General features: G+C 39.4%; 1 protein-coding gene across 4 annotated transcripts in view; it reads left to right on the top strand.

The window, feature by feature from the left end:
- LOC116429200 (thyrotroph embryonic factor) overlaps positions 1–10,229 on the top strand; it is a 112,335-nt gene extending 102,106 nt beyond the window's left edge. For all 4 annotated transcript variants that reach the window (XM_076374003.1, XM_076374005.1, XM_076374004.1 and 1 more), the window contains one exon: positions 680–10,229. In XM_076374003.1, the coding sequence (XP_076230118.1) occupies positions 680–766 (87 nt within the window). In that variant the 3' untranslated portion in view covers positions 767–10,229. The remainder of the gene's footprint in view (positions 1–679) is intronic.
- The last annotated feature ends 13,088 nt before the right edge of the window (positions 10,230–23,317 follow it).

The following is a 23,317-nucleotide window of genomic DNA, read 5'->3' as shown; positions in this document are numbered from 1 at the left end:
TATGCGAAATAGAAAAAACCGGATCATTCGATTGAATTTGCATTATCCTTATCGCGCGTTCGTCTAGCTGAACGTCATCGCGTTAGGTAGCGTTATTTAGAATATAGAAATATTCTCAAACGATCAATTAAACGAGCAATTAAATTCACTTTTTGAAATTCATCGAGACATTAATTGATTGATAATTCAGTATACGTGTTACTAAATCAATTTCTTGAATAATCTCTTCGAGAAATATCTGTCATCCTTTTAATAATTGCAAAAAGAAGAAACCAGGAATGGGTCATTTTGACCTGTCTGGTAGGTTTAGTGTTAATCGAGTGAACTATAGTAACTCAACGTGTTAACTCTTCGCACTCGAAAGTTTTTCACTGAAAATATTCAGTAGCTTCTGACGAGATACGGACATTGTTTCAAACTAATTTAGCGATAATTCACAGATAACGAAGCTGCTTTATTTAAATGTTTCACACGTTTCGTGAAATATTTCGTTCGTTTAAAACATTAAATATTCAACAATCAACAATCAAGTGGTGACTGAGAGCGCGAAGGGTTAACACGTTGCTTGCCGAATTTCAGCCAGTAGAAACGCGAGGAAACTTTTAACTTACGAAAAAGAGAAAGGAATACGATTTTAGTCACAAATGGGACTAAAATTCTTGTTCCCCTCGTTTTCCAGAACATGGGCCTGCGGCAGGAACTGGACCGGTTAAAGAACGAGAACATGCTCCTGCGCGACGAGCTGAGCAAATACACGGAGGTCTAACAGCGCGGCGGGCAAGCGGAACAACGGCTCGCCCCGGGGTCGAGACGGGCCCGGGCGCGAACGTCTGTTGCGCCGGCACCACCCGCACCAATAGTCGCAGCACTTAGGTATCGCCAGTCCGGAAGAAAACTGAAAAAGGGAAGGAAGGAGCGCGCCGAATCACGAGACCATCCTCGACAATTGAACAGAAGAGCCCACTTTCCCAGAGGATCCCGATGATGTCCTTCGAAGAAGTTCTAATAATTCATCGATTCTCGTTCTATCTATCTTACTCTCTCTCTCTCTCTCTTTCTCTCTCTCTCTCTCTCTCTCTCTCTCTCTCTCTCTCTTTGTCTATCTCTCTATCTATCTCTTACATAGGACACACGCAAACAAACGAAAACAAAAAGCAAAAAACAAAAAACGAACACAAAGGAACACACACGTCCTACACTTCCAAGCCCCGCGGTCCTTCCGAGAAGACCGAAAACTCTCCCATCCTCCGTCACGTCTTCTCTGTCCCTCCCTCCCTCCCTCCCCCTCAAAAAGAGAAAAAAAAAGTGTACATAGTTATATGTATAGTTAGATTATATATGTATACACGCGTACACGCGCGACCGCGTGTACGCCCAATCTGTCTGTAAAAGTGTGAGAGTCTCTGTACCACGCGTGTACGGACGCAGACCCCCCCCCGCCCGAAACCCTATGTCCAGCCCCTGTACACCCGCAACCGCGCGGACGTGTGCGCGCCCGTGTAACCAGCGCTCGGGGATGGTGCGCGCGCGACGTTTCTACGCTCCGTGTACAGGCGATTGTATATGTGGACGTGACACACGATAGAGTGAACAGGGTTACACGGACGCGGACGCGAGAGTTGTAAGAGCGCGTGCCGGGTTCAAAGACGTTCAGTGCGTTCCTCGCGAGGCCACCGTTCAGTAATGTGAGATTCACCGGTCGAGTTAGCGATCGACTAATCTTCCCGTCGCGATCAACGAAGAGATCCGAGCGGGAAGAGCGCTCAAGGAACGTTGTTGGAACCGGCGTATGGCCGCCGAGACCGTGTCCCGGCACGCGTTGAAACGGTTCACCAGCAGCAGTGAGCCGCGAGAGTTGATTAGTGTAATAAGCGACAAAAAAAGAAGCATTAGGAACCGTAAGCACAGGCGGACAGCCGCGAAACACGATCGTCCCGGCGGAAGCGACCGCCTGGCCAAGCGCTGGCTCTCGAGCTTCTGTTTCTTTCTTGTACAATGCGGCCTCAAAATCCGATATCGTGGATAGATATTCTTGATCTAACGTTTCCTCGTTGCTTTCGCGACCGTTCTCCATCCTCTTCCAGTGTTCTCGTCGCGTCGGCAGGGTTAAAAACCAGGGCACGGGTCGCGGATTACGTCTCTCTCGGTGGAACCAATTTAAGAGCTGTAGGATTGAGTCGCCTACACGAACCTCTGCGAGGTACTTCGCGCGCGGAGCTTGTGGGAGAACCTGTTCCGATGATGTCCAGGTCGAGGATGATCTTCAGGGATCGTCCAGAGGGTTTTCTATGGCCCGTGGAAGCGCAGAGTCGGTGGATGCTTCTATGGAGGATCCGTTGGATCGTAGGGCGTTTGATCCGTTATTCTGAGCTCCCCTGTACACAGAATCTTTAGCATGACCTAATACAGGGGATCTTTAGAACCATGGAATCCTTCATAGAATTTGTCTAAAATTAACCGGGCAGGCTTTTTTGAGGTTTGCAGACCTATGAAGTGTCCTTTGATGAGAGATCTTTAGCGTGACTGAATTCCATACGGTTATTATCGTTAGACTGCGGATTTTAGGTATTTACAATGTACATAGTTGCTCGTGGCTCGTTGTAGACAGTTTGGACAAAGTTTGACGAAGCTTTCGGTTGAATTCGAATCGGTTTTGAGTCTTTGATTTTCGGTCTGTGCGAATTGGCTCGTGAAAAGTTTTTGTATAGAGATACGATGTCCGCAGTTTAAATCATTGGTACGTCAGCATCGCGTGACCTGGTACGCGTTCGGAGCATCGGAGACATTTTAACTTCATCGGAGACTCGTGAGAATGCTTCTGATTCGATGAAATCTAGTCGAGTTTTATTGGTACAGGCAACCTCCTTGTCGCATGGTGGTTATCTCGGAGATTGTCGCGCGAACTCGTGTTGCTTACACGGAACTAAGGTTAGATTCCAAAGATCGATAGAACTGTGCAATGTAGTCGTTATTTAATATTAATATAATTTTATTCAAAATGTTCCCATAGTTTATTAAAATTACATTAATGTTGGATAATGTACACCAATCTTTATCTCCTTCGTCGCTGCCGCGCATCCAATCGAGTGACGCCATTTTCTTTAACGCGGTTCCACCAATACCTTTTTTTTCTAACAATTTTCCAAGGAGTTTCTTTTTTGTCTCGCGTCGTTTATCTTTTCCGAGCAATTTTTCACGAATTTCTTAATACGCCGAGAACTTAACACACGCTTCCTCGAATTTCACCTTTCTTTCGGCGGAAAGGACGCGCCGCGCAGAGTTTGCCTGTGCTACTCAGATTGTAAGGGTGATTTTTAAACACACACGCGTAACCGAGAACAGGGGAGAAGTGGAAACTGGAGGAAGACGGAGAAAGGAGCGTCCGTATCGACGGTCGATCGAGAAGCGAAAGAGAAACAAACAAATAAATTACGAACGAAGGATACTTGGGAGAACGACGCTTTTCTGCGCACGGACTAGGTCCTAGTTCTCTAAGAAACGTTAATTACTGTAGCGTATCCCACGTGGTGATGGTACACAAGTGATTCTAGTTGTTTTTATCGTAAGGTAGATCAAGTGCTTCTTTTTCTTTTTTTTTTCTCTCTCCATACATTTAACATTTTTTTTTCTTTTTAATCTCTTCTTTACGTTGATTTCGGCGCTCGGTTATCTATTGCCATTGAGAATCGCTCGAAGTCAAAGCTCGAGTGCGGGGAAAGCGTCGCGACGGTTCACTTGAAATAGTTTCTTTCATTTTTCTTTTCTTTTCTGTTCTTTCTTCTTCCTTTCTTTCTTTCTTTTTTTTTTGTTTAATTGTATCTGTCGCGCTTCGATAGTCGATGGTTCATCGAACAATGGATCCACGAAACTTAATATATATATATGTAATGATACGATCGTTTCTCTTGTAAATATTTTCTAAAGGAAAAGTCGTACTAACTAATTTCCCTCGCAATGCCCGAGGCAACATCGTTGTACAATGTTCTTTGTTCTCCCGCTAATTTCGTAGGCGTAAGACTTGAAACGGAAACAAAATGGAAAGAATCGTGAGAGAGAACTCGTTCGAATTCGTTGTTCAGTGAAGAGGAGTGCTATCATTCTTCTCCACCTATATATATATTTCTTTTTTCTTTCTGTCTGTCTATCTGTCTTTCTTCCTTTCTTTCTTTCTTTCTCTCTTTCTTTTTGCTCCCTCTTGACGAAGCATTCGCCTCCATTGTTGAAGGCGCCACGACCATTTGTAAGGTTACACGATAATCGCAGGAACTGCGCGCTAAGAGGGCTACTTTTAGAAAACACCGAATTGTATCTCTATCCGTAGCTACTTCCTCTTGTCCTACGAGAATCCGGCGTACGCTGCTGGCCAAATTTATGGGCCGAAATGAATCACTCTCGGCCCTCCTCGGAATAGAGACGTTATTGTTCGGATAACGAAGTGCATTCAACGTAGACGCGGTCAAACAATGTGTCTTATTGATATTTATTTAATTCCATGCAGTATTCACGTGCAAGCTGCATCGTTGGGAGAGTTACTCTCCAATTCATTAGCATAATTTATCGTTCACTTGTACAAAGTAATCCAAAGTGATCTAAAAGTCTTTTATTCGAAGTAGAAATTCCTTAAATATTTTTAGATTCATTATCGATTTTAAATATTGCTTATGGCAATCGATGTATTTATTTATAACCGTCTCATCTCTTTCGTATATCTTTCGCTGACTCGGTACCCGTACCATTGCCCAGCAGTGTACCCGATGATTGAGAATGAAAATGGTGAGCGAAGCCCACTCACACGCCTTTCACAAATATACAGTAACTCACAGATTTACCGAAAGAACTTTCTAACGAGCGATCAACAGACTACAGATGTTTATTCATTAATGGCAGTCTCTAATTTGTAAAGTACACGAAGGAAACGGTTTTATTAACATCAGCGACGCGTCTACTTAGCCATGATCCGTTGAAATTCGAGAAATCAATTTGCTCCTTTCGATCGTTACGAAAACAATGTATAAAATTAAATTTGTATATATACTTCTTCTTCTACTTCTACTTCTTCTTCTTCTTCTCTCTTCACATTCTATTGAATTCAGTTTTGAATCACGAACTTTCGAACACGAGCAGGATTCATGTTGTAATTCGAATCCGTTACAATTACGGCAGCCTTGAACGAAACCTGTGAGCCACTGTGAATACACACGACGAAATATTTTACATACTGTTGACGCGTTAGATAAGCGATTCTGCTCGTTGCAACGCTCAGTGACAATAATCGAGTATAATTAATACATATACATATATATGTTTTTTAGCACTTTTTGCGACGGTAAACCGAGATCGACACTGAGAGTACGTTTCCCCCCGTTAAATAGAAAAAAAAGAATCAAGCATTTCTTCTATTTCTCGTTCTTTCATTTTATACATATTATATACATGTTCATACATGATTCATACGTACACAAACATAAACATGCATACATGTACACAGATATGTACGCTTGTTAACGATCGTTTAACACGAATAATTCCTTTTCTTCTTCTTTCTTTTTCTTTTTTTTTTGTTTCTTTTTATTAGTATCGGTCTGATCGGTTGCTTGACCATTGTCTCCACGGATCCTCGAAGAGCTTATACTATTATATCGTATATAATATGTTAATTAATATATATACGTATACACGCGCATATATATGTATATTTGTAGATACAATAACGAAGAAATTAATTTTTGTAGGAAGCCTTGTCAATGACAGATTCGCTGCGAACAATTCGTTTAACGTTTCCCCTATCATTTCTGTGTTTCTCTTCTATCCGACCCTTTCTTTTTATCATTAACACGTTCGCTGCCGGCGTCGCGTATTTCTGAACGGTCCCGGTAAAGATTTCGCATGAAGAAAACTTAAAAGTTTTCAAACTTTCAATCGATATCTCCTTGATAGCTTTGATGTTTAAAAGTTCTGAAGACTTAACACTTCGAAGGTTTGAACGTTTAGAAGTTATTTCGATAATTTCGTTCTAAAATTTCCAAATGAAATCTTTAAGATTGTACCATTTCAAAATTATATTTCGACGATCTGAAGATGTGAAACTGCGGGTTTAAAACTTGAAAATTCCGAAGACAACACTTTGAAGCCTTAAAGATTCAGAACTATGATACTTCCAAAGTTTACAAATTCAAAAATATTAAACTGATACTTTTAACATCCGAAAATATCAAATTAGAGAGGATCACGCTCGAAAAAATCGGCAAAACGAACGCTGGTTGCGAACGTCCGAACTCGTACAAATCAGTTCGATTTCTTCCTTTCTTTCGTACTCCTGCGAAGCCCAATCTTTCTCGTCCATTCTGTTTCATTTCTTCTTTCCAACGATCGTCGGATCGATTTAACGTTTCCTCTTCGCCCGTGAAGAGAAGTCCCCCACTTTTCTGTATTCTCTATCAGCAAAATCCGTGTTATCGAATCATGTCGACGTTATGGACACGTTGTTTTACGCGTTGTTATCGTATACATATATGTTCTTTTTTTTTGCCAAGATTTTATGCATGTTGTATAATGTGAAATTTTTTTTTCTAGTTGATATAGGGCGTACGCGAGCGAGTCCCTCGAGCCGAGGGTCCGCTCGAGCGTATCTCGTTGACGGACTGCGGACGTTCACGCGGAATTCGATGATTTCTTTCATTCGTTCAATATTCAATGGAAAAAAAACGAATTTGTTGGCAAACGATTCAAACGAAAAACAGATACCGGTGACAAACGATTCGTTTCGATCGCAGATCGCTGGGAAACGCGCGACATCCGCAGTCCGCTGATTGTTCTGAAAGACGGAAGTAAGAATCGAGGAAAAAGTGATGTCACGTTGGATTCGAAGGGGTTTCCTACTGTACAGCGTTGAAAACAAATGGAATTTTATTTAACGAGACCGAACATTAGGCTATTCGACACCCGGCGTATCTTTCTGGCGTGCTTGAAAACATTCAGTCTTCCAGAGACGAACCTTGACGAAAGAATATCATTGTAAATAATTCGTTGTCACCGTGAGTTCTGTTGTTTGTATATCGAGCATCATCTCCGTGGGAATTTCATTCGTCGGACACATCGAGAAAGAGATTTTCGTTGAGCGTGGATTAAAGGGTAGCTTGAAGTATGTAAATCGAGAGGAGAATACTTCGGATATTCGAAATTAGTTTTTAATTAAGTTTCTGGTTATCGGTGAATGTTTTAATCGATTACAGTTGACCTTGTTTCCGCGGTGCGAGATGAAGGATGAATACACGATTTTAACTTGTAACGGATTATTGTGATTACAAAATTATGTATATAATTATGTATATATGGAGGTTATATGTATAATTTTGTAAGCGGATCGATCAATCGAATTTCGTCGGTGTTTTAAGGGAACCGAGATTTTTCAACTCGAACAAGTAGGAAGATCCCCGAGCGAACCGAGGGGACAAAATGCAACAAGCATCTCGCGGCATCGACGATCCGCTAACTCATCGTTCGAACTCAATTGTCACGGACACACAGACACCTACACACACGTACCTACTACACACAGCATAGACAAAACGTTTCTGTCGTTCCCGGCAGCCAGCGCGAGACCGAGAAACTCATTCGATCGAAAAAGAGGAGAAAAGAAACGATTTTATCGGAGTCTATTTAACACGTTTGCCGCCGCCATTTGCTTCGAGGGTGGCCATGAAACGGTCGTACCAATAAATTGTATTATATTCCGAATATTTCGTTCGACGTTCATGCGAAATCACGTCTTCGTGAATGAATATTCGAAAGGAATTCCATTCCATCGAACGTGGACGAAAATCCGAGGAACGTTTATGATGTAAATCATATTTCTATTCGATTGAAATGTTACGTTTAATCGTGCGAACTTGCGTGTAAATTTCGATGTTAACGGATAACCACGGAGCAATTATTACAGCGTGAAATTGCGCTCGAAATTATTCGCATTAGATTCGTCGAACAGAATTTATCTTTCTATGAAGGCATGCGAACGAACGCGAGTAATTCCTAGCGCGGTTGATACGCTGCCGACCCGACAAGATGGCGGCGGCTGGCCGCGCGTAAAAATGGCGACGACCGTGTTGCCCTAACGGAAGTTTCCCCGCGAAAGCGACAGCGACCGGAGTGAAAAACAGTTGGATAGAATAGTGGAAATCTTTTGTAATCGAGCGTGTGGTGAATCGCGGGAAAGAATTGTAACGGGAATGAAACGCGACGCGCGTGGAACTTGGCCGAAAGTAAAGAGACTGTGTTTGTTTACGACTGCCTGCGTTGTACTTTCATCGACCGAAGCGATTTTATTCGAACGGTTTCCTTGAGAAACGGAAGATTTGCTGATAGAAACGATCTTTTTCTATTTTTCGAAAAGGGTTCGTTCTTTATATACATCTCTTTCGCGTGTTCGCACGTGACGCAACTTTGTCTCGCTACATGAAACCATTAGAACGATGCTCGAGGACTCTAAATAAATTCTCTTCGCCATTTTGTTTTCTAGAACTCAACTTTCGTGTTTCCTTGATTCTTTGAGATAACAATGCAGAACTCTATGAGAAACTTGTGATATCTACGTCGGTTCCAGAAATAGAGAAAACTCGTCTATCAACAAACTTTTTCTTAACGCTAGGTTCACGGGCATTTGTCGTGCAATTTATTCTTCCTAGAACAATCTCATTCAAATCTCAATAATCATTTAAACATAGACAATTAATCCCTTGCCCTATGATTTATTTTTCAACCGTGCTCGATACGACTTCGTCACTAATAATTCATTGAAAGAAGACAGTCCTATGCATATTCTGTCTACGCTCGTTCCACAATATAATAATCCATCACAGAAAAATAACATCTACTTTTCATTCAAAGGAATTCAATAATATGTATGCTAATTAAATTCTATTTCACATCTTCGCGAGTCTCGCACGTTATTGTAAGGCAATGGGTTAAGATGCATATTCCTGCGATCGTTGCATCGATCAAAGTCGACGTAAACGTTTGCCAGATAATATTTATCGCATAGAATTCGCGGCAGACTGGCTCGTTCCGTGAACCTAGCGTTAAGAGACGTTTTTTCAAGCATCGACTCGATTGTCAAACAGGAAAACGCGAGAATGTGAAGTGTCATCGGTGCAGTCTCGTCAATTTTGACAAATTCGCGCGCGTTTCGGTTCGTTCTATGGATCGATCGTCGCGGTGTAGTCGTCGATCGTGTCCAATCGACGAGAAAGCGAGACGAAAGTAGGAGAAAAGAAGGAAAGAGGAAAAGACGGGAAACGATTCGTTCCGCGTTTCCGGGCGATCGATATTTGTATAAGTACCTTCTAGTACAAGTTGCTATTAATTAAAAGAAACCGCGTGCTAGCTTTCTAAGTGGCCGGTCTTGGACGTCCGCAGCCCCAGTTGTCAAGGATGAACAAAAACGTAACGAGTGGATTACGCGGCGTAACCGGAAGCGCAATAGAGCATGGTCAGTGGCGAGCGAACGGGGAAGGGGAAAGAGAAAGGAGGGAATAACAAACGAACGGATAATTAAGTAATTAATTAATTAATTAAATAAATAAGTGAATAAATAAATAAATAAATAAATAAATAAATAAATGAGTAACGAGTAAAACGCACGCACGCACGCATGCACGCACGCACGCACGCACGCGAGCGAGCGAGCCTAGTGAGCGATCGTGTATACCGAGAGAAAACACACACACGTAAGTCCGAGGTAACTTGATGAGAAAAACGGGGAAAAAAGTGGTACCGTAACGGGAAAAAAAATCGTAGAGAATTAGAGAGACACTGGTAGACGTAAACCGACAGCTTTTTGCTCCAATTAGAGTTTAACGACGACGAGGTATTAACGCGAAGGGTACGCCTAGACACGAAAGGGAACGAGCGAGGAAAAAAATGAGGTGAAAATTTGAGAGGAGACAAAAAAAAAGAACGCAGAGAAAAAACGACCGAGGCACGGAACATCCGAGCGAGAATAAAAAGAGAACGACGCGCAGAGGCGGAGGGAGGAAAGAAGCGTAATGAGTTTTAGATGACGCCGCCGCGTCCGCAAATAAACACGCCATCCGATCCATTTGAAACGAATGAACAGAAACACGTGAGAATTGAACAAAAAAGAGATGAAAGGTAAAAATGAAACAATACGACCACCAACGTCAAAGTGTATCACATTTCGAGAAATATATGTATTTGTTATTGTTTTCATTGAATTATCATCGTTGTTTGATTCACCCTATCCCTCCCTGCTTTGCGGCTAGTCGATGGCAATCGAATTAATTCGTAGTTGTTGCATTTTTTAAACTTCGAAGGATGTATTTTTGGGATCGCCATGCATTCATGGTTTGATCTTCTGTTGCTACATCGAATTATCAGGTAAGGTGTTGCTTTGACAGTTTCCGATACGTGTAAAAGAGAAGATACCAATGTAAGAATTCTATAGCTTTCAACTGAGTAAGTGAGGAATTAATTAATTCATCGAATCGATTAATTCATAGAAACGGTACGGAGATAATACGAGGACAGTGCAGTAATTGGAAATTGCATTCAGTGGTGAGTATTACACAATATTACACAATATTACATGATATTCCGTAATAGTAAATTTTGCTAAAAGAGTATACATTTCACGCCGATTTCCTTCGAAACCCATTGATGCCACAAAAGTTAGACTTAATAACAATCTGCTTAAAGAAAATAGCTTAAATGATATCTAACATCCCATAGAAAATCGAATTTTACAACTAATAAACAGCTGGAAGCAACAAATTTGTCGATGAATGTATTTAATGTGTCAGATTTGTCAATTTATACTGAACAATAAAATAAAATTTGCTAGAGCGACAGGGTTTCATGTAATAACGGTTGCAGTCAGTAAGGGGCATCCCTATGGTTGCGGCGATAGTAACGCCATCTAGCGGACAGGCATTTTCGAAGCTTTTCTCTATACCCGCAATGTGTAAGACATGGACAGAGCTAGTGTGCGACAAGGACAGAGATTGCAATCCCCGTGCCACCTACTCGGAAAAAGCATCTCATCAGTCCCTGGTACCTACTCGTGAAGCATCAGGACTAAGGAGGTCCCACGGAAAGCATTTGTGGTGGCGCCATCTAGCGGCGAAAGCTTGAACTAAACGCGATATGCCGCAGGAGAAGAAACAACGAAATCCGCAGCGAATTCATTAATAACTCGACTATTGCGAATAAATTGTTAATGTTTGCAATTTATAATCATAGAATGGACCTTCCCTTAATTTCTCATGTCGTCATTTATAGGATTCTGTGCCGCGTTAATTATTTATAAATTATTCTTTCGGACGATGTCGAAAGATAACCTCATATTTTTTGTCATGTAAGGAGAAAATCATTAAGATTCTCAATTAATAGGCATAATTTGTGAATTTTTGGAATCGAAGAAGTTAAATTGGACCTGTAGTAATCATTCCAGTAGAGTGTGGACCCAATTTCGGTTATAATTAATTAGTTATTAGCGATTTTTAATGGACTGGCTACGTTCCATTAGAACGCAATTATTGAAACAAGGAACGATATATGGGTAGTACTGAGTGATGCTCAGGAATGCACTTTAACTTCTCCAATTCCAAACATTCACAAATTTTGCCTATGAAATGAGAAACTTAATGATTAACTCAGCACCGTTTAAACGATTCTAGCCTACCTTGTGACATCGTCTCAAAGAATTATTAATAAATAATTAACGCGGAACAACTTCTATTAATGAAGATACAAGAAACTAGGGGAAGGTCCATTCTACCACCAAAAATTGCAAATGTTAACAATTTATTCGTAATAATCGAGTTATTAATGAATTCCCTGCTGACAGCGTTGTTTCTTCTACATCGGCATGTCGCATTTACTTCACGCGTACATATTAGGGACTGATGAGATGCTTTTTCGAAGTAGGTGGCACGAGATAGATTATCTCTGTCCTTGTCGCACACTAACTCTGTCGTTGTCTTACTCATTGCGGGTATAGGGAAAAGCTTCGCAAATTCCCCGCCGCTAGATGACGCTGCTGTTGCACGCGACCAAACCTACCCTTATCGCATACGCGTGCTGTCCTTGCTTACTCATTAAAGGAATAGGGAAATTAATAAGATAATCTAAAAAGTTTATGTAGTCTTTTTAATTATTCTACCATATTAAAATTGATGTCATTTATTTTAATTACGTACTGGAGTAGAGAATATACGAAAATTTACAGAAGTTAAACAACCCTTTTCATCATCCGCGAAAAACATAGATACTGTTTAAATACTTTACATGCCGACGTTTGCATATTTTACACTCAAATTACAATATTCTCGCAGCCAATTAGCCTAACGTAATCCTTCGCAGAGAATATTCTACTCAGGAGAATGCTAGTTGTCCAGGTCTTACCACGTGGAGATTGCTGCGAGTGGAGACCCTGGGAGGTGGGTGGAAATTCAATTCCACCGACCTCCCGTTCTTATTCTAAACCTTAATATTAAACGCATTCATTCTTATCGCACTTATTACTAACGCACTTGCTAATAATCCCACGGCGGCTGTCTTCTTTCTTGAGTCTGAAATAATGAAGTATCCCACGGCGGATGATCGATGTCTTCTTTCGCACGCTTAATTCTAATGCAGTTCAGTCACAACGCATAACTTTTATTACACAATCATCGCACTATAGGGAGTTAAGCAAGGAAGAAGTCCTTGATTCAAGCGTGAGACGAATCAGAGAAGTCTCTGATTCAACCAGCTCAAAATGAGGGGGTACAATCTCAATTCTGACATAGTTTCGCCTTATAAGACTACGCATTGGTCGCAGATATATCGAGCAAGTATCGGACCAAGAAGCAAAGGGAGCGAATAAAGAAAGAAGTCCTTGATTCGACAACGGGGAAAATCAGAGAAGAAGTCTCCGATTAAAAAGGAGGGTGACGCGAGCAAACCGCGATCAACCAGTCAGAACCACAGTCCCGAGTTACGGTGCTTTTCCTCTTTCGGATCAGCGGACGACCACGTCCTCTTTGTAGGCGCCCATGAACTACCCAACGCCCGGCCCTGCGGTAGAACCACAGGACTAGGGGCGGTTTTAGAAGAAGTAGGATCCAACGAAGAGCAATGCCGTGAGTCGTCGACGCGAGCACCCCCGGCCCACGGTGTGACCGTCATGATCTTACTCGCGAGTCAAAACACCGAGGTATGTGAACTGCAGAACTGACTGGCGTCACACGGCCCGATGCACTTGCAAGCATGGCCAAGTGAACCGGATACATGGAAACAGGCGGAACCAGAGAATGAAGCTAAAGAATAACTACACGGCATATTTTACACAATTCGCAGCGATTGGCCTAGCACCATCCTCGATAGACGCTATTCTGTCGGCGATGGTTCTAGTTTCCAGGTCCACCACGTGGAGGTTGCTGCGAGGAGACCCTGGGAGGTGGATGGAAATTCAATTCCATCGACCTCCGGTCTTAATTCTAAAACTTATTATTAGTATCAGACACTTAGAAGTATCACATTTAATACTATACTGAATCTTGAGCCTGTACTGAAAAACAAAACCAACATATCTGTAAAATGGTTAATTGTAAATGAGCTGCAACAACATTGAATAAAAGTTTGTTATGAATAAATTAGTGTGTCAATGTTCAAGTAAAATTAGATTAAGATTAGAGTACAACTAGACTGAAATTAAATTAAAAGTAGATTAGAATTACAGCTGAAACAGGTAAACTTAAATTAGGAAATGAAGAAGTGTTTGTGTAGTAACACATGTTGCCACCTGTAACAAAAATGATTACAATGTGATTGTTTTTCAACGAAAATAATGTTAATGAGGATGAACCTAAGATTAGAGAGATTTAAGATTCCAAAGAGACCTACTCTTCGGGGATGAACCTAAGATTAGAGAGATTTAAGATTTCAAAGAGACCTACTCTTCGAACAGGAGAGTTGCATGTTAAATGGCTGCTCCTTCTACCTCCACAGAATGCCATCTTCTAAACCTCTCAGTCCTTTCTGCAACAGAAATTGACTTCTTTGATTAGTAAATGAATATAGTTTAAGAAATGTAACCTAAAATGTGAGGTACAATTTTTACAGTTACCTTTATAATATTCCCTGAAACAGAAACACAAAGGGTTAATTAAATTAAATGAAAATAAAAATTAACATGTATACCACTTTTCTCATAGAATGCCATCTCGTATCCCTCTCAAATTCCTTTGAAACAGAAACTCACTTCATTATATAGTAAGTTTTGTTCAGTTACATGAAGCTGAATAGAAGGAGGGATGTTTAAAAATGGGACTGCCCACTCTGTATATTATATGTGCTATAAAAGTCGCGAGAGTGGAACATTTCTTTCGCAACACTAATTTACGGAATTTACAAATCTTTGAATAATAAACGCGAGAGGTGCATTACTGTTCGCCACGCTGATTAATAAAATATGCAAAAATCTCAATAAGAAACGCGAAAAGTACGATTTATCGCAACGCTACTTTACAAATCTCACAATAAAATAAAAACGCGAGGGTTTCAGTATCGATCGCTACTCTAATTTATTTAATATGAAATGAATAAGTCGCGTGCACCAGTTTCATTATACGCAACGCTACATTTAAGAACGTGGGGCAGCCATTTTGGCTGCGGGCAGTAGTGCGCAGCTATTTTAGCTGCGAAGAACCACTGTCCACAGTAATTATTGCAGATTGCTTTGTGGTTCTTGTGTTTCCAGCATATTTTTGAGCATTTAATACAACGCAACTCTAAGCAACGCGAAAAATCATTGTCGCCATACTAAGAAGAACGCGATCTATCGATATCACGACGCTACTTTAATAAATGAACATTGTATCGAATAAATTATGTTCTACCAAACGCGTTTATTCAATTATTCGCAACGCTACCTCAAAATCAAAAGAACTACGTGCTAGTTAATATAATAGTGCTTTATATTCAATAATATTAAAATCAAGCGGTCAATGTCTGTCGTACACAAAGTTACCATTAAAGAAATTTCAGAAAACAAGTACTAGGAACAATTCTAATCGAAATCGATTATATCATTCGCAACTCTAATGCTTGTCTCGCAACGCTAATTAAAAATCGCGAAATGCTCATTGCTGGTCGTTGGGGCGACTATGGCTAGCCCGATACAACTACAACTACTTTTCTACTACCGCCACCATTTCTACTGAAGCTAAAGTGAGTGCAGTGACAAAGTAGTAACATAAAATGACGCTCCATCTCCATGCTAAGATGGAGCGCCATTAATAGTTGCCCTCTTGAGCGACATTTTGTCGGGGCCTCTTCGGCATATGCCTCTTCGTTTCTTCGGCAGTCCGCCGTTCCTGAAATCCTGAGCTTGCTCGATAGCGAATGGCTAATGGCTCGGGAACAGCCATCGACCATTCGACAGTGCAATCGAGCAATTTCGAGCGTTTCGCCTAATCGCGCCTGATACCGATCGCGACCGCGGTATTTAAATAGAACTGGAAAAGCCGAGATCAAGGTTGATCAGCAAACGGCATGCTCAGTTTTGCTATCAACTTTAAACCGATTTTTCGAGTTCCCCGGTAACTAACCATCGTGCAGAAACGACGGCCAGCACCGGCCCCTGCCTACTTAAATCTACATTCATTCCAGAGAGTATGCTACCTGCCTACCTATAGCTATATTTAAGAAAGGGGCAAAAGATTCATTCTCACAAACACACATAATTCCACGATTGTCTCTGATGCACCCGGGTGCGAAAGAACCTAACGACTAGAGAGAACGTCCCGGGACGTTCGCTAACAACCACATTCATACTCTAGTATATTAATTCCTGAAATCGACTGGCAATGGCTAACGATCTTTGAGAAAATATTTTACTTGACACGAACAATTCATTGAAATTAATATAATTCTACTCTTATTTATGTCATTTGGTAACGTATGGACGATCAAAGTATTCTAATCTGTTAATATTCGTACTTTACTGAGTAAGGGAATAAGGAAAAGTGTGTATATATTCCACAAATAATTTATTGCAAACATGATATACAGTAACTGGAATATATATATATATTATATATATACATAATATACATATACATAAAGAGTATTTGTAATATTATAAAGTCCGACGCATTTCCACTTCCTAACCACACACACACAAGTGGATAATACGTCGGGCACGATACGTTAACCATTGTCAATCGCTCACATGTTTAAGTAATAACAATTTCATCATGCCTATTGCTTTCACTCTCACAAGTAGCACCTGGGCAAGTGAGAGAGATCGAGCAACGAACATGGAAACAATATCCTGAAAATCCTAGCTATAAAATCGTGTTTGGTTCTCGGACTAATGTTCTTTGGTTCTCAACAATTACTATAATTGACTCAGAATCATGAATTTAATTCTCTAATTTTAGAAATGATAGGAACACTAATATAGAAATAATGTAATATTCAAGAAAAGAATAAGAGAAATTGAAATTTAATGGAAAATGAGACTTTAAGTAAAATTTCATTCAGAAGGATCCTATTTTAAACTTTTAACACATTTTCGAAAATCCTCAGGTGATTTCTTTGTCGAAGCAGCCATTTCTAATATCAGAAGAATGTATTACACAGTAGTTGCTTCGATTCAGAGATCTACCCGTCGAGAAATGTTTTCTTGTACGATATTTACTGTGACATTTCAGCGATTAAATTAACTTTAGCGCGAATAATCAATCATATCAACCGATTGTATCTTAGTTGAACTTAAAAATCGAAAGCTAGACTGAACCTATTGATACAATTAATGTACCACTAAGTTCTCAATCATATTATTGCAATATGGAATTATAAAGGTTGTATTATACTTCTATACGAAACCACAAGGTAAAGTTACGTTGCTCGTAATTGGGCAAAAAGTCGAAGCATTGCTGCTAGCATTTATAGTTAACGTTAAACGCGACGTACAAGAACACCCTATCCTATCTAACAAATAAACCAAAAAATGCTACTACTCTCGGATATACCTCGAAGGACATATCTGAGGTCATTGCACTCACAAAATAAAAAACTACTAAAATGGTACCACCAGTCACCGGTGTCGCTACGGACCTTTCGTCCTACGACATGATCAGTGACTGGAGTGAAAAGTAGAGCATGCGACTCACCGATCGCTGTTTGCAATCGGTACATGGCTTAGAATCAGTTGGGGACCAACGCTCTGTATGGATCTGCATGAATCGCGAATGGTCAGTTGTGGTCAGTTGTGGTCAGTATTGGTCAGTAGTGGTCAGTGGTGTTCAGTGGTGTTCAGTGGTGTTCAGTGGTGTTCAGTGGTGTTCAGTGGTGTTCAGTGGTGTTCAGTGGTGTTCAGTGGTGGTCAGTGGTGTTCAGTGGTGGTCAGTGGTGTTCAGTGGTGGTCAGTGGTGGTCAGTGGTGGTCAGTGGTGGTCAGTGGTGGTCAGTGGTGGTCAGTGGTGGTCAGTGGTGGTCAGTGGTGGTCAGTGGTGGTCAGTGCTGGTTAGTGCTGGTCATTGGTAGTCAGGGGTGAAAGTAGGGGTAGGCCACTGGAGCCCAGACAGGTCCAGGAAGCACCAGGAGGTTCCAGGCGACCTCAGGAGTTTCTGCTAGTCTTCTCCGATCCTCAGAGTTCAGAAGATCGCGGCGGACTGAGTCCTTTGCTGTGAAGACTCTCCTTATAAGGTCGAAGGTCCCTGATGTTAGTGGGGATGTTCTTGACGTCGTTAAGGTCTCCGATGTTAGTGGGGATGATCTTGACGTCGTTTTCGCAAACACTTTTTTGTTTAACCGTTTGAATTTGATGATATTATAGGAATTTTGTACTTGTGACGATAAATTAACACCCGAGAGCGTAAAAAACACGTTTCGCGGATCACATTTTTATGGAGTAGTATTTCGGTCGTACCAGATGTAAAAATAAATTGTCCAAAAAGCAAGTTTTCCGTAAATCATTATATTTTATTATATGTAAGAAAGTTATATACATTTTTAGTGAGGTTCCATTATTCATAAAACTAGTTTCAAATAGAAATATATAAATTATTACGTTGTATGATAATTTACAGGATAAATCCATCTATAATAAGATTTATGTCCGCGAATCAATGGAAATTATGTTTTATAATATTATATTCGGTAAAAATTATTTCCATCGTTGAAACATCCCCGCCGCATCCATTTGTTGTTGCCAAGTGTTGTGTAACACACTCCACACTACTGCATAAAGATGTTCCAGTAGTATATGTCTACCATATCGCCGACAGCTGCTATTCAATTCATTCGTTTGTTATCTTACAATCTCTTTTCTTCGAAGCATTCGAAACTCCATTCTAGCTTTACAGCTTGGAGTTTTTGTCAGTGAACAATGGCATACCTGTAATGAAGACGTTATAGTAGATTGTAATTGTGAAATTCAATATTGTAAATCAAAGTTCGATCAATTCAGAATGTTATCTTGTTAAATAAAATACTTATATGAGGATTGCTAACAAAGAAACGTATTGAAGTAGAATTAAATCACTCATTGACCTCGTGTCATCCCGTAATGATCTGCCAATATATCGAAGAATTACGAACGTCTTCGTTATGTGGAACATCTACAAAGATATTTATGGATTAGTTAATCTTACTTAAAATGTTCTTCTAATAAATAAAGAAGAATCCTTCTAATAAACATATATCTTCACAGAACAATATATGTAATTCTTTGTTGCTAAGAAACTCATCGTTAATATTGATAATTAAGGAAAATGTTTGAAACTTTTGGTTCAAGTCCAATTCATAATCCAGAGAAGAAATGAAGGTAAAAATTTTTCCTTCCTAAAAGACATCCATCAAAGAAAAATCCAGTCTGAAAGAGAAAATCGTTGAAATGAAATTGACTTTGAGGGAAGAGTCTTTGCATTTGTCAAATTGCTACTTACCTAAGAAAGCAACAATGGCGGGAGAATCAGAGACTCCTTGACCCACGGTACCAAGGAACCGCCAGAGACATTTTTTTATTCATCAAATTGCTGAAAACTTGTCAGAGTAGCCGTCTGGATGCTTGACAAAGTCTGTAAGAAAGTAAGATTTAGTTATAAATAATTGGTTCGTTTATATTTCATATTTATCAAATAATTTTGTCCAGAAATTTTTTAATTTCAAAACACCGTAATTGAAATGGTTACTTATAAAACTGAATTCGTTTTTAGAAACCCTTTGATGAGGCGACAAATCAGCAAACAAGTATTTACTACACGCCCCTCACGTTAGTTCAATCGGCCTTAGGTTTGAAAGTAAGGGCATAGGGAGAAAGGGGACTCTTTCATTCAGGACGCTCGAACCGCCCCGGCTTTCGGCGCATGGTCATTGGTGCGCGCTGAGTCCCAAGCGTTGTGAGTGGAAGAGTCCCCTTTCCTATGTGCAGTTTGAAAGCAAACGCCGATGGAGCTAATGCAAGGGGCGGAGTATAATTAAAATAATATTAAATACAGGTTTGCGTATGAAGAATTGAGATCGCCGAAGCAATGGAAGCAATCGTGTGACTGTCGAGAAGGAATTCGATCGCAAGACGTTCTCAAGCCGGTCAACAAAGAATTGAATTTCGTCAAATTCCTTCCAATGCTTCAGTAGATCAATTCGCAGCTAGCATTGCAAAGAAAAGAGAGTAAACTTTCCGAAGTAGTCCAGACGAATACTTCTCAGATGAGACAATGTTTTAACAGAGGTGGTGGCAGACATTCTAGTTGAGCAGCTGAAGATGCATCTCAATGTGTATTGAAATTATGAATAACTTCGAGTAATCGGGAACATGCCATGACAACATTAATTTCCAAGCGTTCTCTGAAAATCGTTAACTATGTAATCAATGAATTAAAAATAAGATGTAATTCTACAATAAAGTGAAAGAATATTTCCATAGGAATGATTCATTGAATTTACGAAGTTGCAGCAGTAAAATAGTGGCGCCATCTCTGTAAAAATGCTGAAGGCGTTAACAATTTAACAACATCGTGATACACGCACGAAATCCATACAAACATTTTTCCAATAAGATTTTCTGTTGATTCAGATTTAACTCATTGATCATCCTATCCTTCCTTGATGATAAAATACACTCTTCTATCTGATACTTCGAAATATCGATATATTAGTACACTAACCACAAAACAGTCAGCTGCTGAACTACACTAGCCTGCAAAGTCAAAAGTGTATGTCAAGTGTCAAAAGACTGATGCTAGATCTTCTACTTTACAAAGGAATAGAATCCACCTGTAATAGCTAGAGCCTCAGTTCAAAGTGTTCAATGTTCTGACAATAGATTCTGAATCCACAATCATTAGCTCAGCATGATCCTTCAGAGAGGGTACTCTGTCAATGACAATACGGATTAGCCGGATCAAAAAACTTGAAGTACCTGCTATTGTGGAACCAAACAGGTGAATGGAATACGGCTTTATGGGTGTAATAATAAGTTTAAGAGACATTACGTTAAAGAAAACCGGGCCTAACTAAATTTGATCCACTTACCCGCTTTTCCTAACCTATTAGTGATCGGAATGCTAACGATTGTAACGTATGCTGATCTCCCTACATGTCCTCTTATTTGAGATTGAAACCTAAATAAAGGAGACCATCCCTCGATGATCCATGTCATTCTTTGCCAATGTAACTGTAAATAAATCCATGTATCCCACGATAGATGATCGAAGTCCTTCTTTTGTCTACAGCTAAGTGTAGAAAACAATTCTAGGGTGGAACATCTCTACTTTTTTTTTTATCTTAGAGGTCACGTCAGTAGTTGCAATTTTGTTTAGTGGTACCCATGATTATTTCTAGGGAAGATGAATGTCGATCGAGTCGCGACAATCGATACATGAATTGTTCTAGAATGTTCTGGAATGTTTTAATCCCGCCAATTTAATTAGTTAGAACCGTATCAGATGTAATAAAAAGTTGATTTCAGTATTTTTCTATAAAATAATTCTATATGTGTGCAATTAACAAATCATTTAAAAACAAAGTATTATCTTCAGAAAATAAAAAATTGTTAATTTATTGAGACGTGACGTCACATATCGTGATTTTCACGCAAGCTCAGAAGCCTGGGCCTTCCCCCACTCCAACGGTTCGTTATCGCGACCGGTATCATTCTTTTCTGGACGACTGAAGGGGTTGGACGTGTTTTGAACTTCCGCGAATTAATTATTCTCCATATTTAAAATTTTTTGTGGCGTCTATCGGGCATCCTCCTGTTGCTGTCCCATCCTGAGCTTCTCAACCATCGTTCGGTAATATTTCTACTGCTTTCTTTTTGTTTTAACACTTTTTCGTACACATTTTTGATTTTGTTAGATATTTTTCGCGAAATTCGAGATTTAGAAATTGCATGAAAGGATAACGGCCACATGGCGTGCATCAGTTGAAATTTTCTGATTTGCTTCAATTTACAATTTAGTTAAATAATTCGATTTCGGTGTTAAGAACTAAATTCTTGAATCGAATTTAACTTGGTAGTGATTTTAACGCGAGTATTATAATTATTTTAACAAAATTAATATAATATCTGTTGTATTTTCTGTTTCAGAGATCTGATCGACATTCATTGCGGATGCAAAACCGTTACGTGACGACGCCATTGAACACCTCAAGGAAATCTGACTGACACGTATCACATTTGGGTGCCATTTGGTTATTTATTTATTTATTCATTTGTTTCTTATATTAGTTTTATTTTCTTCGGATATTGAAATTAAACGTATTTGCAGTCCATTATATTTCGGTCGCGACATTATCTCTAATTCAATAATTTCAACTTCCAATTTTTTATTAACAATTAAATTTATCAACATTTTCGGCTGCAAGCTGTACTATTTAAACTTTTCTGCATTTGACATGCTTGTCGAAGCATATGTAAGTAAAGTAACATTGTTAATTACAAATTTTTCGAATATCGAGCAATATTGCCGGGTAACGGTCGGCGTAATAAAAGCCAAGCCCTCTTCCCCCTCAACCCCAGCCCCGTTAACGGTTTTTTGCAGGCATTTGAGACTTCACGGAGCGAAGTCAGTGGAGTCAGTGTTGCTACGTACCGATAGACATGTTATGTTTCAAATATATACAGAGTATAGAAGCTTTCAGTAATTTTCCGTTTATGATACTGGTGTAGAGCATTCGGTAGTAGAGTCAGTGTTTTTCTGCGATGTATGTCAAATTGTTTCTAGAGCATCGTAGCTCTAAGTTTTTATACCTGCCACATTAGAGCCACATTTGTTCGCCGGAAATTATTCTCACTCGCGATAAATATAGTTTTTTTTAATTTTCTTTTTTGATAAATGAAATTGATCGTTGACGCGGAATTAGAGTCACTGTATCGAGGAAGAGGACAACCTTTGGGTGCTGTTCCCGTTTTATTTGGGTAGGTTCCTTTTGATTTTGTTTCTATAATTATAGTTAATTAATATTTAATATTAATTGTTAACTAATTATTCGTATTGAATTATTAGTTATCAATCATTTATTTATTAATATTGTCCAATTATTTATTTATTAATATTGTTTATTGTTTACTGTTCAATTATTTATTTATTATTTATTATTTATTGAAAATAAAAAATGAAAATTTATTACTGCTCTTTTTAATTAATTTTAATGCATGTTTTTCTTTTTTATTCTAGGTAACAGCTTATTTTAATGAAGCAGTTGACTGCCGCAGCTCGTAAGATGGGCATCTGGCGTCGTTGTTGGTGGACCAGTGTAAGTGTTATCTTACATTACCAATGAATAATTCCAGTTTTTGTAAAATTATTATTTATTTTGGATTAAGCCATAAACAGTTTCTTATTTTTCTGTGCTTTTTTCATTTTTAGTTTGCTGCTATCGATCCCCTTCGACGTCCGTCGGTTCCGTGAGTACACAAAAAAGAGAAACAAAACCAAATGTTTAAATCGCTTCATTTTTTTTTGTTTTATATAATTCTTCTGGTCCCTTATGTCGTAGGACGAAAGGTCCAATTGCGACACAGGTAACTGGTTGTTTTGTCATTTTATTCTGTGAGCACAATAAACGCAAGTACGCCATAGCGTACCTGTGAGTAGTAACATTTAATCCTTAGACAGGCAGGAATCTTCTTGTATATCGTGGTTTTTAAGTATTGATTGGTTTTTAAATCAAAGGAAGCTGAAGCCTTCCGTAAATAATTAAATAAAAGTTGAATAGCATTAAAATAACTTTAAATAACTGTTAAATTCAAGTTTCAAATGAAATATCTGAGAATATATTGATACGTTGATCATATAAATAAATTCAAT

This window comes from Nomia melanderi, chromosome 14 (genome assembly GCF_051020985.1).
Source record: "Nomia melanderi isolate GNS246 chromosome 14, iyNomMela1, whole genome shotgun sequence".
Classification (NCBI taxonomy): Eukaryota; Metazoa; Arthropoda; class Insecta; order Hymenoptera; family Halictidae; genus Nomia; species Nomia melanderi.
Note: the sequence above shows the minus strand (reverse complement) of the source record. Positions and strands in the feature narration are given on the sequence as shown.